Raw genomic sequence first — 13,542 nt, forward strand, 5'->3', positions numbered from 1 at the left:
AGCTCTTATTTTGTAACAAATAATTCCCCAGGACATCTGCAAGCCTCTCCCATCCCAGGTGAAACTCAGTAATTAAGACTGACCTTTGCAAGCTCCCACTTACAATGGTATCTGCTGGTTCTGCTTAATTTGCTCCCGTCTTACATCTAAAACTGTGAATAATTGCTGTGGCTTATTAAAGTGTAAAATAAAGAGCTTCCAAAGCATTCAACAGTACATAATAGGTACAAATGTTTTGAGAAGATTCTCCTAATAAAAAGTGAGAGGGGAGCCGTACACCTGACTGCTCCTATTTCGTACAAGTGTCACTTTGTTCTACTGACAGCAGGGTTCAAGGATTACGCTGGTCTGGAATCCTTCTCATCAGGCAGGTCTCTCTGGCTGTGAAAAAAAATGTAGACTAGCAATGTAAGTAGGCAAACCACAGCCTTTACAGTGGAGCTAAAACTCAAATCACAATGGGCTTCTGAAGATGGGATTTTAGGGTTTAAATCTGTTTTGTAACTGGTCTTTTGTTAGCTCTCCATTGGCAGAATGAACTTGTTTTATATTCGGAAGCTTTTTGTATTATTATTATTTTTCCCCTAAAACATTAGTGCTAGAAACTTGTTAGAGGGAGCCGCAAAAGCTGAGATTCTTACGAAGTAACATCATAGAAGACAAAATAAGCAAGCTTAAATATCTTGGGACTGCTAAAAAATGGGGGAGTTGGCAATATTGCGCGCCTCCTCCTGCACTCTGAAGGACGGTCATAGACATGACTATTATGACTATTGCTATCAAACTATCAGGACAAGTACTTTATTTACTTATAAAATCTGCTTCACAGTGAAACTTAAAAAACAATATATACAAGTAGTAAAGTTGAATATAAAAGAACTAACTGAATGAACACTACATCGATGTCTTCACGTGAGGCTGAAAACAAGGCAGTGACTTGGGAAAAGGGCTTCAAAGGATCCAGGGATTTGGATACACAGGTTTTGTGTCCTGTATAGGTCCTAGAGCCTCCCACTTGTTTTTACCTTCCATTTCCCAGGTCTGAAACATCACAGCCCGAGCTGTTCTACGTGCTGTGGTGTTCCCTCCCCCTGTTGGCTGGTGACCTACTTGGAGCAGCGACGTGCTGCTGAACGGCCGCAGCTGCACCATCTCCATGCCCAGGCCTGGCCAAGGTGACGAGCTGCAGTGCTGCCACCTGCTCTCCCAGATGGATGCTGGCAAGCAGAGGACCAGGCGGGACTCAGCTCCTGCTGCCTCCTGCTCTGGCCTGAGCACCACGATAACACAGAGCCTGTGCTGGCTGTGGTGCTCAGGGAAGGCAGGAGCCCTGGAAGCAGCTCCCAGCTGGAATGGGTCCCTGCTTCTCTCAGATCCTGCAAGTGTAGCTCTGTGCGCTCTTTGGGATGACCTTTTCCAGCAGAAGTGGAGGATGAAGCGCCCTACAAAGTCACAGCATGTATGCAGGCCTGGTCTGGAAAGCAGATTTCCATGCACAGAAGCGAGGATTTGGGCTGGAGCAAGCCACAGGATCCCATCCTGACAAAGAATCGTGTCGGCCTCAAATCTGGTCAGGAAAAAGGCACACACCTCTCTCCTAAAATGCATGCCCTGAGCCTGAACACAGCAAGAAGCCCCAAGTGCACCAAATAAATCAAAGCTCACAATTCACCAGGACCAAGAAGCGGAGGCTTTCCTACAGCTTTTATATGCAGGACGATTTACGATTTAATTTAAACGTGCCATTTCCAGCTGTTTCGTTTTGCAAGCAATCACCTAGGCTACATTAACCTGATGGTGACGTACTGCTGTCCCGGGGAGCCCTCAGAGAGACAGAGTGAGACCACAGCGCTCAGAGCTGTGAATTTCCCCGTTTATCTTGGTGGGGGTGAACACGATTTTGCCAGCGAAGCAGGTCCACACACCTCCAGTGTGTCATTGCCAGCCTCTGCTGTCAAAAGGGCTGGCTGTACAGCAGTGTGTCTTCTGTGGGCTGTTCCCTTCCTTCGCTTAGAGCCTCCCACCATCGAGGGTTGTGAGCTGTGAAGGGGGTGAGGGAAGGTGCTGCAGTTCTGTTGGAGCATCACAGAGCAGGTTATAGGTTTGGAAGGGGGCTGTGAGGTGTTATAGGGGGCTGTGGGGGGTGTTACGCTTCGATACACCTCTGAACAAGTTCTAATTCTCCCTGCCTCTTGGGTTCTGCCAGGGGAATGGTGGCGGGGCAGCGGCTTCTCACAGGCTCTGGTCAGACCTTCAGGTGACCCTGTGGGACACTGTGGTCATTATCAGGACCTGAGCTCGCAAACTGGGCAGCTCCCTTCACAGGCAGAGCTCGGCTGGCTGGGTCCACATACAAGGTGTGTGGCCTCCCGTGCCGCTTTGGAGGCTCCCTTCTGCAACCAGAAGTGCGCTCAGAAATGCCTTGAACATGGCAGCTGCTGGAAGAGGTGGTGAGCCTTCCCTCTGACCGGCGTTGCGGCAGCTCCCTTTCTTACAAGGCCTCCTGAGCAAGGCTTCTCGGGGGGCTGGAGATATGTAATCTTTAACACAAAACTGCTGCTTCAGAAGAAAGGGCTTTTAGGGATTGCCAGTGCCCAGCTCTGGACGTGCCAGCCCGCTCCCAGGCTGTCCCCCACCACAAAGCTCAGGCTGTGCAGCTCTGCCCGGCAGTGAACCTCTGGCTGCTCCAGGAGCCTCCTCTCATCCCGTTCTTGTGAGCTGGGGGCAAGCACCTCTTCGCACAGGAGAGGTGTCTGGAGCAGCCTTTTGACTATGTTTATATTTAAAAATCTAACAGTGACTAAAGCAGTTTGCATAATAAACAGCTCTAGAGCCAGAAATATTTGTCTGCTCTGGTTAAAAAAAGGAAGTCCTCAGATCCTCTTCTGAAGACTGCAAGAAAGTGACAGAGTTTTCCCTTTGTGGCACATAAATATGCAGCGCAAATAGGTGGCTGCTGTCCCTGTTACATTTTGATGTATCTCTTCAGATAACCTGGCAGGGCTGGATTATTTTAGTGTCAAACCAAAGCTCTGCTTGCGTGTGGAAGCGGAGGAAAGGTGCAGGGGGGAAGCTCTGAGACCAGAGGCAGCCCTGGGAGCCATGAACAGGCCACGGGCACCGAACCTGTCACACAGCAGAGCGAAAGGAAACCCCAGAACAGGAGCAATGTCCTCTGACGGGGCTGGGCTGGGGGTTATGGGGCTGGGTTGTTGTGGGAAGGTCCGTGCTTTGTACAGCTACAAGAAAATGAAGCTTTTGTTGTCTTTTTACACTCAGTTTCCTCACAGGAGGAAAAATTAAAAGCCCTGTTCATACTGGGGAGAAAAAAAAAATAAATAAAAAGAAAAATAAAACTGTTGGCTGATCCCTTTTAAAAAGCAGGAGCCGCTGAGGGGCCGCCCCACACCTCCCCCCCATCGCCCGGCGCCGCCATGTTCCCCTGCCCGCGCGGGGCGGGGCCAGCGCCGGGGGGCGGGGCCCGGCATGCAAAGAGAGCCCTGCAGGGGTGGGGCGGGGCGCATGCGCAGCGGGGGAAGGGGCTCTTACACAATGCCGCGGGTTCGTCCGGCGGCGGGGAGGGGCGTGGCGGAGCATGCAAATGAAGGGCAGCTCGCGCGGCGCGATTGGAGGAGAGGGAGGAAGGGGGCGGGGCCGGATATGTAAAAATCCCTGCGGGAGGGGGCGGGCGAGTCGGCGGCGTTCGGAGAGAGCGTAAAGACGGCGGCGGGGGGGGCGTGGCCTGTATGTAAATACACCCGGCGGGGAGGCGGGGCTCGTATGCAAATGAGAGAGCCGCCGTTTCCTGGCGCCCGCCCCGGCGTTCTGTCTAACGCTGCCTCGGCCCCGCCCCTTGGGTAAAAGGCTCCGCGGCTGCGCAGTGCGCCGAAAGTCGGACTTAGCGTCTGTTACACAACGGCTGGGCAGCCAGGGGCTGCGCTCTCGGCGCGTCCCCGCTCCGCGCGTCCCCGGCGGCTCGGCTCGGCTCGGCTCGGCTCGGCTCGGCTCCCTTCCTCCCTCCGCTCCTGCTCCGCTCCGACCCTCCCGCACCCTCCGGCATGAGCGGGGACCAGCTGCACAACGATTCCCAGGTGAGCGCCCCCGCACCGCCCCCCGTGCCCCGGGGGGTCCCCAACCCCTCGCCGCCCTTTTGGGGGGGGTCCCTGCAGACCCCCCCTCCCCCGCTGCCCCCCTTTCAGCGCTGGGGTTCGCGGCCCGGTGCTGCCCCCTGCCTGCCCCCCCGGGGGGTGACCCATGGGGCTGGGGTGAGCCCTGTCAAGCCGGCCTGGCCCCCCCAGACCCCTCGTTGAGCCCCCCCTGGGGACGGGTCCCCGCTGAGCAGCGGGCTGGGGGCTGGGGGGCGGCGGGGAGAGGGGCAGGGGGCGGCGGGGCGACCCCCACATCCCCCCTATTACCCCCTATCCCCCCCATCATCCCCATCCCGGGGTGGTTTTTTATTTTTTATTTATTTTATTTTTTTCTGGGGGGGGGGGGTCCCCGCCGTGAAGGACACCTCGGGCACGGCGCTGCTCGCGGGGTCATTGAATTCCCTTAAAAAAATCAGAAAGGGGAGGAGGGAGGAATCGGGGATGAAGGTGGTGGTTTGGGGGGGGGGGGTGAATTAAAAGGCGGGGGGGGGGGGGGGAGGAATTAAAGGGGGGGGTACACGGGGGGGTAGGGGGGCTGCCCCCCTGCCGGGACGGCTGTTTTCACGGGCTCTCCGTTGTCTCCTCTCCCCGCAGATCGAGGCGGATTTCCGAGCCAACGGTGAGTGAGCGAGGCGGCCCGGCCCGGCCACAGCCACACGCAGCCACACACAGACATGGCGTCCCAGAGACTAAGTCCCGGCTCCGCGCTCCCCGGCCCCATTGTTCCCATCCAGCCGCCCCCGGAGCCCCCTTCCCGGCCCCCCCGGCTCCCCACCGCCCCCCCAGCCCCTAGCGGGGGCACCGCCGGCCCCCCAGGGCTCCTCTCAACCCCCTCGGAGCCGTTTTTAGGCCCCGATTCCTCGCTGGAAAGTCGCCTTGTCGACGGTCGGGACTTAGTCTCTGCGCCATTTTCTTTTTTTTCCTCCTCGCTTTGCTGTGTGGCTTTCGGCTCCTTCTCCTCCTCCTCCTCTTCCTCCGCCTCCTCCTCAGCCGCCCTCCTGCCGGGGAGCCGGCCCCAGCCCCTGCTCGGGAAAGCCGAGGGGGTTTTATTTATTTTGGGGGTTAAATAAATCCCCGAGCCGTTTTTATCGCTTCTTCCCTTCCCCCCCCCCAACCCCCCCCCTCCGGCCCTGTTCCTTTCAGGGAATCCCTCCCTCCCTTCCCCTAAAATGAAAGGTGATTGCAACATGTTGCTCCTCAGCAGGATCTGCTGCATCCATTTTATGAACACCCCCTGCTCCTCTCCTGCCCTGCCAACTGATGGGACTTTACCTTGCTGGGTGGGGCTTTTTAATTAAAATAAAAACCCGCGGTGGGATTGGGGGAAAAAAAAAAAATAATAAAAAAAAAAGGCAACACAAGCAGTGCAGACGATTCCAGAAAGGTAGACAGCATCGCTTCCCAAAGTTTGCACGCTGTAACTGTTCATTTCATTTAGAAACACTGTAGGAGTCATGTGATTTTATTTATTTATTTTTATATATACATATATCGGCCTGTTATTTATATTCCTACATATTCCTACAAATTGCCCACTAAACCTCATGGCTCCTGCCTTTTCTGGCTGTACATTAATTTTTCCAGGATGCTGAGCGATTGCAACCCCCTCCCCGTGCCATTTAGTGCCAAACCAAAGGGTTTGAGCAAGGAGGGGGGAACTGGCAGGGCCCGACCTACCTTTGTGTGCCTGTGTTGTTGTCATGCTCTTTGGGATGTTTGAGGAACTCTGAGCTCTCCCCTGAACAGTAGAGGACAAAAAAATGATGAAGACGGCTTTGCTTTACTCAGTGCTCTCTTATAACAATATTTAGCATGCTTTTCCGGGCAGTGCCCGTGTGCCCCGGTTGCTTTGTAGGCTAATGTGTGTAAATATTTACAAATCTACGTTTGTCTGCACCTTTCCTTCTGTCCATTCATCGGAATGTGATTGTCTGTGTGCAGTTGGAGCGTGCAGTAGTTTTTGAACTTTATTCCCATTCTGATGGGAAATATAGCAAATCTCTAGGAGTAAATTTTAGCAGGAAGAAAAAGGCCAAGTGGATTTCCCAAGAAGTGCAGTAGGAACTCTTGAAGCAACTTAAATACAAGCATGTATTTGAATACTTGTAGTCTTTTTATGCTGGGAAATATTTGCCTCGCGATCATTTCTATTTAGGGAAAAGTACTCCCTGGAAAGCTTCAGTTACTTGCTGATTTACATAGGGGAGATGATGCACGTTCGACCCTTCCCCTTCAGCTTCCAGTGAAGCTCTTTGAGGATTTTCTCTCCTCTGTTATGACCACGGGCCGTGTTATTCTTACAGGGTTTTAGGCATTCAGTGCTTAAAACTCTCCCCGTTTTGATTTCTACCATGTGTTGGAAGAATTCAGGACGCAAATTTAAAGTAAGGTACCTTGATGTAAAAACTGAATTCCTGGTAAATCGAACACACGCAGCAATATTTGTACCAGCACCCTTTTCCTCCTATTGAAATTATTTTTATGGCTGTCACGAAACATTGTGGCCGCTCAGAGGTCCCAAAAATCCGAAATCCTCTTCAGTGGTGAAAGGTGCGTGTAACCCTGTTAGTCCTGTTAGGAGAATAATCCCGAATGGTCGCTGTCCTCCCTGACCTTGTGACCAGGACTGATCTTCCTGAAAACCTGTCACCTCCGCTTGTGCTGCGGCTTGTTTCCTCCACCCAGGAGTTCTTTGCACTTCTGTGTTGGGAATTGTCACGCATGGCCTGAGAAAAGCAGCTCTGGCTTAGGCATAGCGGCGAGGCTCTGGCTCTTATTCTAGTTTTCATCCTATTTAGTGGCAAAGGGGGGAAGTGGGTGGTGGGAATCTCAAGTACGTTTTCTTTTAAGAATTGGTTTGTGCTTCGGTTATTGTCAGACAGCTTGGAACAGCAGAGGCAAAGTCTCCTTTTAGGCTGCTTTCACATCTTCACATTTGGGGAAAGGGAAGTTTTTCTGAGGGCTAATCCAAACTGTTGAATTACAGCAGTGAACGTTTTCATTAACAAAAAGTGCTTTGGGTGACTTCTGATTAGTGTATCAGTCATAGGGCAACTTAAGCACTTGAAAGCTTCCTGTTGTTACAAATGTCTTTCGTATTTAGGTCAGGGGACATGCTGCCTTCCCCGCCATCACACAAGTTGTTGCAGCCGAAGCTGGGTGGGTGGAGGTGGATCTGCCAGCTGATTGCAGGTCACAGAGAGGAGCCTGCTGGCTGTAGCAAAGAACTTGGATCTTGTTACGGACCGGTTTCATTGATAGCAGGATACTATTAGGTATGAGAGAGGATGCCACTTGTAAATACGTGTTCTTGGCTATTTCTTGACATCGAATCGCCAGATCCCTCTGGCTACTCTAAGCAAGAGTGTCCTGGGCAAATTCCAGCTTGGGTAATTGCATTCCATCTCGATATCCAGATTCCCCCTCCTGTTTAATTTGGCCATAGCGGGTAATTTTTTTCACCTTAACTGTATTTTTAGTGGCGGTACGCACTGCAAAGAATTTTCCATGTGCAGCCCTAGCGGTGGCTGTTTGCAAACCATCCCGCAAACAATATTGTGCTGAAACAGTAGGTCTTTTTTGCAAGTAACATCCTACAGTCTTCAGCATGCAAGAAGGGAAGCAGCAGTCTAAACCTGTCATTTCCAAGAACAGCTTGGTCATTGGAAATGACCCCTTCTCCACAGCTGTGAATGTTGAGTCATAACCATGTACCCTGGAGTACAGAAGAGATTCTGAAATTTTTTTCCTCACTTGGTGAATTTGAGATCGCTTCAGATGTTAAACCTGCTTGGATTCTGTTTAGTTTAGCTGTAAGAGCTTTATTGCTAAGGTTGAATATAACAGCTTCTTGCCCCTGAGGACAACCTTGAGACTGAAACGAATTTATCTTAACTTTCAGTTCTCCTATTATGCTTGTGGAGTGCTGTAGATAAAACTTATTTTTGGTTGCAAAATGATCAAATTCAAGGCGAAGGCTCCTAAACCGCAGTAACTGCTGCAAGTGCCATGGCTGTTAGTCAGCCTGCCGGCAGAGCTGCTGTAAGATCCAGCACTTTTTTAAAATCCAGCACTCTCCTAGGTAGGAAGGGAAGGCATTACCCGAAGTGAAGAAAGATGACTTGACCAACGATGATAAGATTGAATTTGCAACCATTAAGAGTATGTTAACAGGAGTCATGTGTGAATTTGATTGTCTGTCTAGAAGTCATCATGTGGAAGTCAAGCCTGTTTGAGTGGGAGGCTCGCTTTAATTGTGATTTTGGGACTGGGGTGGTGATGGGTCCTTTCTGCTCCAGCTTGTGCTGCTTATCAGAAAGTGGCAGGTTTTTCTGTTGTCCTGAATGCTTGTATGGCACCTCTGTATGTCAGGGTGAAGACGTGAAGGGGAGTGCGTAAGAGGGAAGTGTAGTTTAAATAGCCAGGGTGCTGAACAAATGCCTTACAAGTTAGGGTATTTCAGCACCCTTGTGTTCTGCATTAAATTCACATTTCCTTTACAATGACAGAGCTGGGCACACAAAAGGTGGGGATGGCTTAAATGCTGACAGGCTGAACACCAACACAGCAGAGGTCCTGAAGGTTTTTCAGTGGTTGGGAACCAGTCTGCTGGAGCCCTGGTTTGTTCTTGCTCCCCTCTGCCTCGCTGGTGCCTTCTGGCTGGGCAGGAGGATTTTTGGAAGGAGAGCAGGGTCACATCTGCTGGCTCTGTGTACCTTAGAGCTGCTGCAGAGCCACAGTACCAAACAAACCTCCTGAAGTTAGGAAGCTCGAAGGTAAACTCTTGTGCTCTATCCCTGCACACATCAGGGCGAAAGCGTCTTCTAAGTTCCCTGGGAGCGTGATGTCATCGGCGCTTTTAAATGTCAAACGTTTGGCCAGGGATCCACCATACAAAAGGTAGCTAATGGTATTTAGCAGCAGATTGATATCTCCGCGGAAATTTTCCTTTCCCTTTTTTGTGCTACGTTCCTTAGGACGCACGTTTCCATGTAACTCGTTCCTTCCAACACAAGCCTCGAACCCGCCTGAGCCAGCGCTGGGAGCAGTGCTGCCCACAGCCGGTCCTCAGAGCAACACTCGAGGCAGTTTTAAACTTGAAACTTTAAATCTGAAAAGTATTTTGTGTCAGACCCTGATCCTTGCAAGGTTTTTAATGTGTTTTTGTGTGTGCGTGTGTTTTTTAGCATTGGTTTGTAGCATCTCCAGCAATCTTTTGCCAGGACTGTAGGACATAACAGTGCAGCTTTCCTACAGGAGTCCCCGAGATGCTGGCAGTGAGGGTACCCTGCAGTAAGCTGATCATTTCTGACACGTCTCAGAAAGGCAGACTGCAGGGAGACCTTGTGAAATGTAAATAAAAATACTGCTGGTAAGCTGCTCTCGCCTATCATGCTCTGCCTGAGTTGTTTGCATGTATTTTCCCAGCAGTAGCATCAGAAGGGCTCTGCGAAGACCTGGAGGTCTGGTGTGTTAATTGTGCCGACACGTTCAGTGTTTGGGTTAGGACTTAATGGGTGTCTTATGGGAGTGGGGAGTTGAACGCATTTGTTATCTGCGGCCAACTTTTGTTTTTGTTAAAACTCAGCAGAATTACCTAAATGTGCTGGAAGATGTGTTTTGGGGGTTAATGGCCTGTGTGCTTTCTGCTTTCGCATTCTCTTAAGATGTTTTTCCTTTTACTGCAGTATTAAGCAATATTCCTATCGGGGCTGCTTTGTTTACTTTGTAAAACATGAAAAAAATTTAACCAAGGAACCAATATTTATGTAAAAGTGTGGCTTTTTACATGGCTTTATGTAAACTAGGCACACGGCTCATAAGCATAATCGAACAAATTCAGATTTAATTTCATTTTACAACTGTGATTTCAGGTATTTGTCGGATAGTTCATTGAATTCCATCCTCCTGAGTTGTGCTGTCAGCAGAAACTGCAATAATATGTAATTATAGCAAGTACTTAACATCTCATTGACTCAAATTCCTCTGTTAATGATTTCACTGGATTCCTGTTAAAGTCATACCTGCTGAAATAGCACAAGTCACTGCCCTCTTAGAGAGACTCGGGGTCAGATTCTTACCAATGGTGTAAATTGCTGTGATCCCACTAAAATCAGTGGTGTCCTGCCATTATACCTGCTCCTTTGTTGTTGCACCGGAGGGATGGGCTTTAATGATACAATGACTTCTTTATGAAAAGGATAATTTACCTTAAGAAATCAGCGCAGATTTCTTTCTGCGCATGTTCAAGATAGGATAGTTTCTCTTTCAAGTCTGCTTGAGCTGGCTGGGCTAGTAAAATTCCTGATATCCTTGTAAGACATGCAGTCATTCAGAAATATTTATTGCCTTATTAAACTGAATTGCCTTTGCAGCTGCTAGTTTTATGGAAACTGCCCCAAGTTTTATATAAAACCTCACACTGAAACATGAGAGCAAAATGCTAGTTAGCACTGTGTATTCTGCTCCTGCCCCTGTTTTTAAAGGAGTCGTAGGTGCCCAAATCTGGGAGAGGATCCTCATAGTGGGAGGCGGTGTGTATCACCTTGCTTTCCTGAGGCTGTTTTCTTCGACCGAGGCAGCGTCAGATGACAAATAAGCCCAGCCATGCCTTCTCCCTGCATGACTATCAGTTCTGAGCTGTTTAGCACCGTCAGCGTTTAAATATGTATCATCATTAGACTTGAGAATGCTTTCTCCCCTTAAATGAACAAGAGGAGGGCAGGGACTTGCTGGTATTCCAGCAGCGCGTGAGTTTGTTGCTGACCTGTGCTTCTGAAAGAGCAGCTGAAAATCACGGCTTAGAAACAAGTCTTCAGCACAGCGGGATGAATCCTCCTGAACGGTATTCCCGGTTGCTGCTGCCCTTCCTCTCTTGCTAAATGCCTGCTCCAGGGAGCTCCCGCTCTGGCTGGTTTAACACGGGAGTTCCTACGGTGCTGAAGTGCTCCTGGGCAGAGCCTTTCCTGCTCTTCCCCAGGTCTGCAGGGCTGAAACGTTTCTTAGCGCAGTATTTGTTCAAAATGTCCTTGCTGACACAGATACTAAGTATTTCCAGTGGGTTTATTGAGTTTATAATTACAAATCTTTTCAATGGCAGCTTTTTAAACTGATAATGGTAAGGAGAGAGCTGCAGGAACACCTCCTGGTGTCACAGAGGTGGGACACTCGGAAAGTGACGTGAAGAGAAGGGGTGAGGCTACTCTTGTGCTCCACGGGGTATGAAGAGCAGTTGTTGGTTGCTGTTGGCCTTAGGAACATGAGCGCTATGCATATTTTTCTTTTCAAATTGAAATTTGCTTCCTAAAATTGGCCTCAGCTGACGAACAAGTGAGAGCTGCAGACCTGAGACTGAAAGCAGAGAGAACAGAGCCGCAGTCAGTCCCGAAACTCGTTCCTTTGTAGCACCTGCCTAACATCAATGGTGCTCAAACTTCTTTGAGGTAAAAGTAGCATTTTGTTAAACCTCAGCCCGCGTTAACAGTGTCAGCAGAGATGCAGGTGTGAAATGTTCCAGTCCTTGCAATGAGCAATGCTCTGGGAGATCCTCCAGCACAACCGGTGCTCCTGATGCTCGTGGGGAAGTGGGAGACCTCAGCAATTAGTTCCTGTTAACTACTAATAACAGAGACGGAGCTCTGCAGTGAGGGAAGGTGAGCGGAGAAGGGATTGCACCTTGAAAAAGAACCACCTCATACGTCTGTGAGATCTGTTGCAAAGTTGTACTGACATTTCCTACACTCTTGTGCCATTTTGTCTGTTAGAACAACACAACTGAGTGTGGAAAAAGGAATGGATGGGTAAGGTTTGTGAAAACTACATTTCATACCGTTGCTCCACTCGGGGAGTTTCCTTTGTTCCTGGCTGTTCGCTCCAGCCCAGCAGCTTCACGTGGTGCTGGTGGCTGGAGTAGTCCAGCGCAGGCAGTTTGCTTGCACTGACAACTGCTCCGCGTTGTCCAGCCACCAGTTCCACCCCAAAGCAGTCACGAGGACGGACAGGACAGCACTGAGCGTGCTTTGCTCCTGTCAGGGAAAACTTTGGAGGTAGGGGCTGGAAAACGTCTGAAATACGTGTCTGGATGGGATGGGGGCAGTGCAGGCTCAAATACGGGAGGCATGGCAGGAAGGCTGGTGCAGGTACTTGTCACTCAGCTTCAGCAGACAGTGCATCAGCAAGACAAACAAGGTGTCTCCACCTAAAGCACCTAAATCGTCTCTTGGGTTTGAAGGCCACAACCCCTGAAACTGGGATGGTTGTGGGGTGAACAGCGGCAGCGTTGGGCCATTGGGAAACTCGTGTAAAAAGGATCCTGCCAGGCTCTTAAAGCCAAAAGGTTCTTCTCACGAAGCTGCTGATCAGCAGATCTTCTGGGCTTCTCTATCGATATTTTGGAAATGACTGCACTTGTTCATGTTCACGAGCTCACCATATGTTTTGTGCAGTTGTGAGCTGTGGGGGTGTGCGTCTGTATTTTTATCTCATACCTTCATCAGTGAGAAGGGGTTTTTAAGGAGCGTTACAAAAACAGCAGCTTCTGAGCATGGCAGAGTGCTGAGCTGTGTGGTGCCCACCAAACGATGGAGATCAGCTCCTTTTAATGGTGCCCTGCGTGGATGGGCTGCCTGTGCCAGACAGACGGACACACGGCACAGCGTGGAGCTGGGTGGCCCTGCACTCGGCTCTGTCTTCCCCTGGCTGACGAGGGATTGATTTCTGCCACAGGAAAGCTTGGACTGTACTCATAGCTTTGCTGAAATGTTGTGATCAGGCTGTGCAGCTTGCTTTTGGCTGGGTCGCATCTGTGTCCGTTCGAGAGGAGCTGTGGTGAGGACACGCTGGCTGCGTCCCCTCAGCTGTGCCCTACAGCTGCCGTGGTCTGCTACAGACACAACGTTTTGGCACGTGGTGCAGCTCTCTTTGGGGGAGGACTGCTCCCATTCTCAGTGCAACCATAATTCGGATTCCTCAAAATGTCCCTTTCTCCCGTAAAGCCATTTTTCAAAGATTTCCTACAAAATAAGATGCTGGTGACTTCTACTTAGTTGCTGCTGAGTCTGAAGTCCCTCAGTCATTTGCAGCATCACAGTAATCTTTGCAGCGAGCATCTGGGAGCTCGCTAGTAAAGAATCCTGCAGTGTGTGGGAGCAAATGATGGGGAGAAATGAAATACGAGGTCTCACGTTCAACACGGGTAAGACTGCGTGTGGCTTGTCCGTCTGAAACCCACTGGGTTAACGCCTGAGCATTGTTCAGCAGCTCTGGAATGAGCTTCCCAAGTGCTTTGTAATTCCCAAAGCCTTGGGCTCGCTGCACTGCTCAGCAGATACTGCATGGGGCTGGAAGTTGTCTCGTCCCCATCCAAGTGTCTGTCATCCTGCTGCAGCTGGAAGAT

The 13,542-nt window shown here is 50.3% G+C and overlaps 1 protein-coding gene across 1 annotated transcript in view; it reads left to right on the forward strand.

The window, feature by feature from the left end:
* Positions 1–3,904: 3,904 nt before the first annotated feature.
* Positions 3,905–13,542, forward strand: part of TOP1 (DNA topoisomerase I) — a 65,682-nt gene continuing 56,044 nt past the window's right edge. Inside the window, exons 1-2 of the mRNA XM_032198233.1 lie at positions 3,905–4,091; positions 4,743–4,767. Coding sequence (XP_032054124.1) covers positions 4,059–4,091; positions 4,743–4,767 — 58 coding nt within the window. The 5' untranslated portion in view covers positions 3,905–4,058. The remainder of the gene's footprint in view (positions 4,092–4,742; positions 4,768–13,542) is intronic.

Source organism: Aythya fuligula, chromosome 16, assembly GCF_009819795.1.
Source record: "Aythya fuligula isolate bAytFul2 chromosome 16, bAytFul2.pri, whole genome shotgun sequence".
Lineage (NCBI taxonomy): Eukaryota > Metazoa > Chordata > Aves > Anseriformes > Anatidae > Aythya > Aythya fuligula.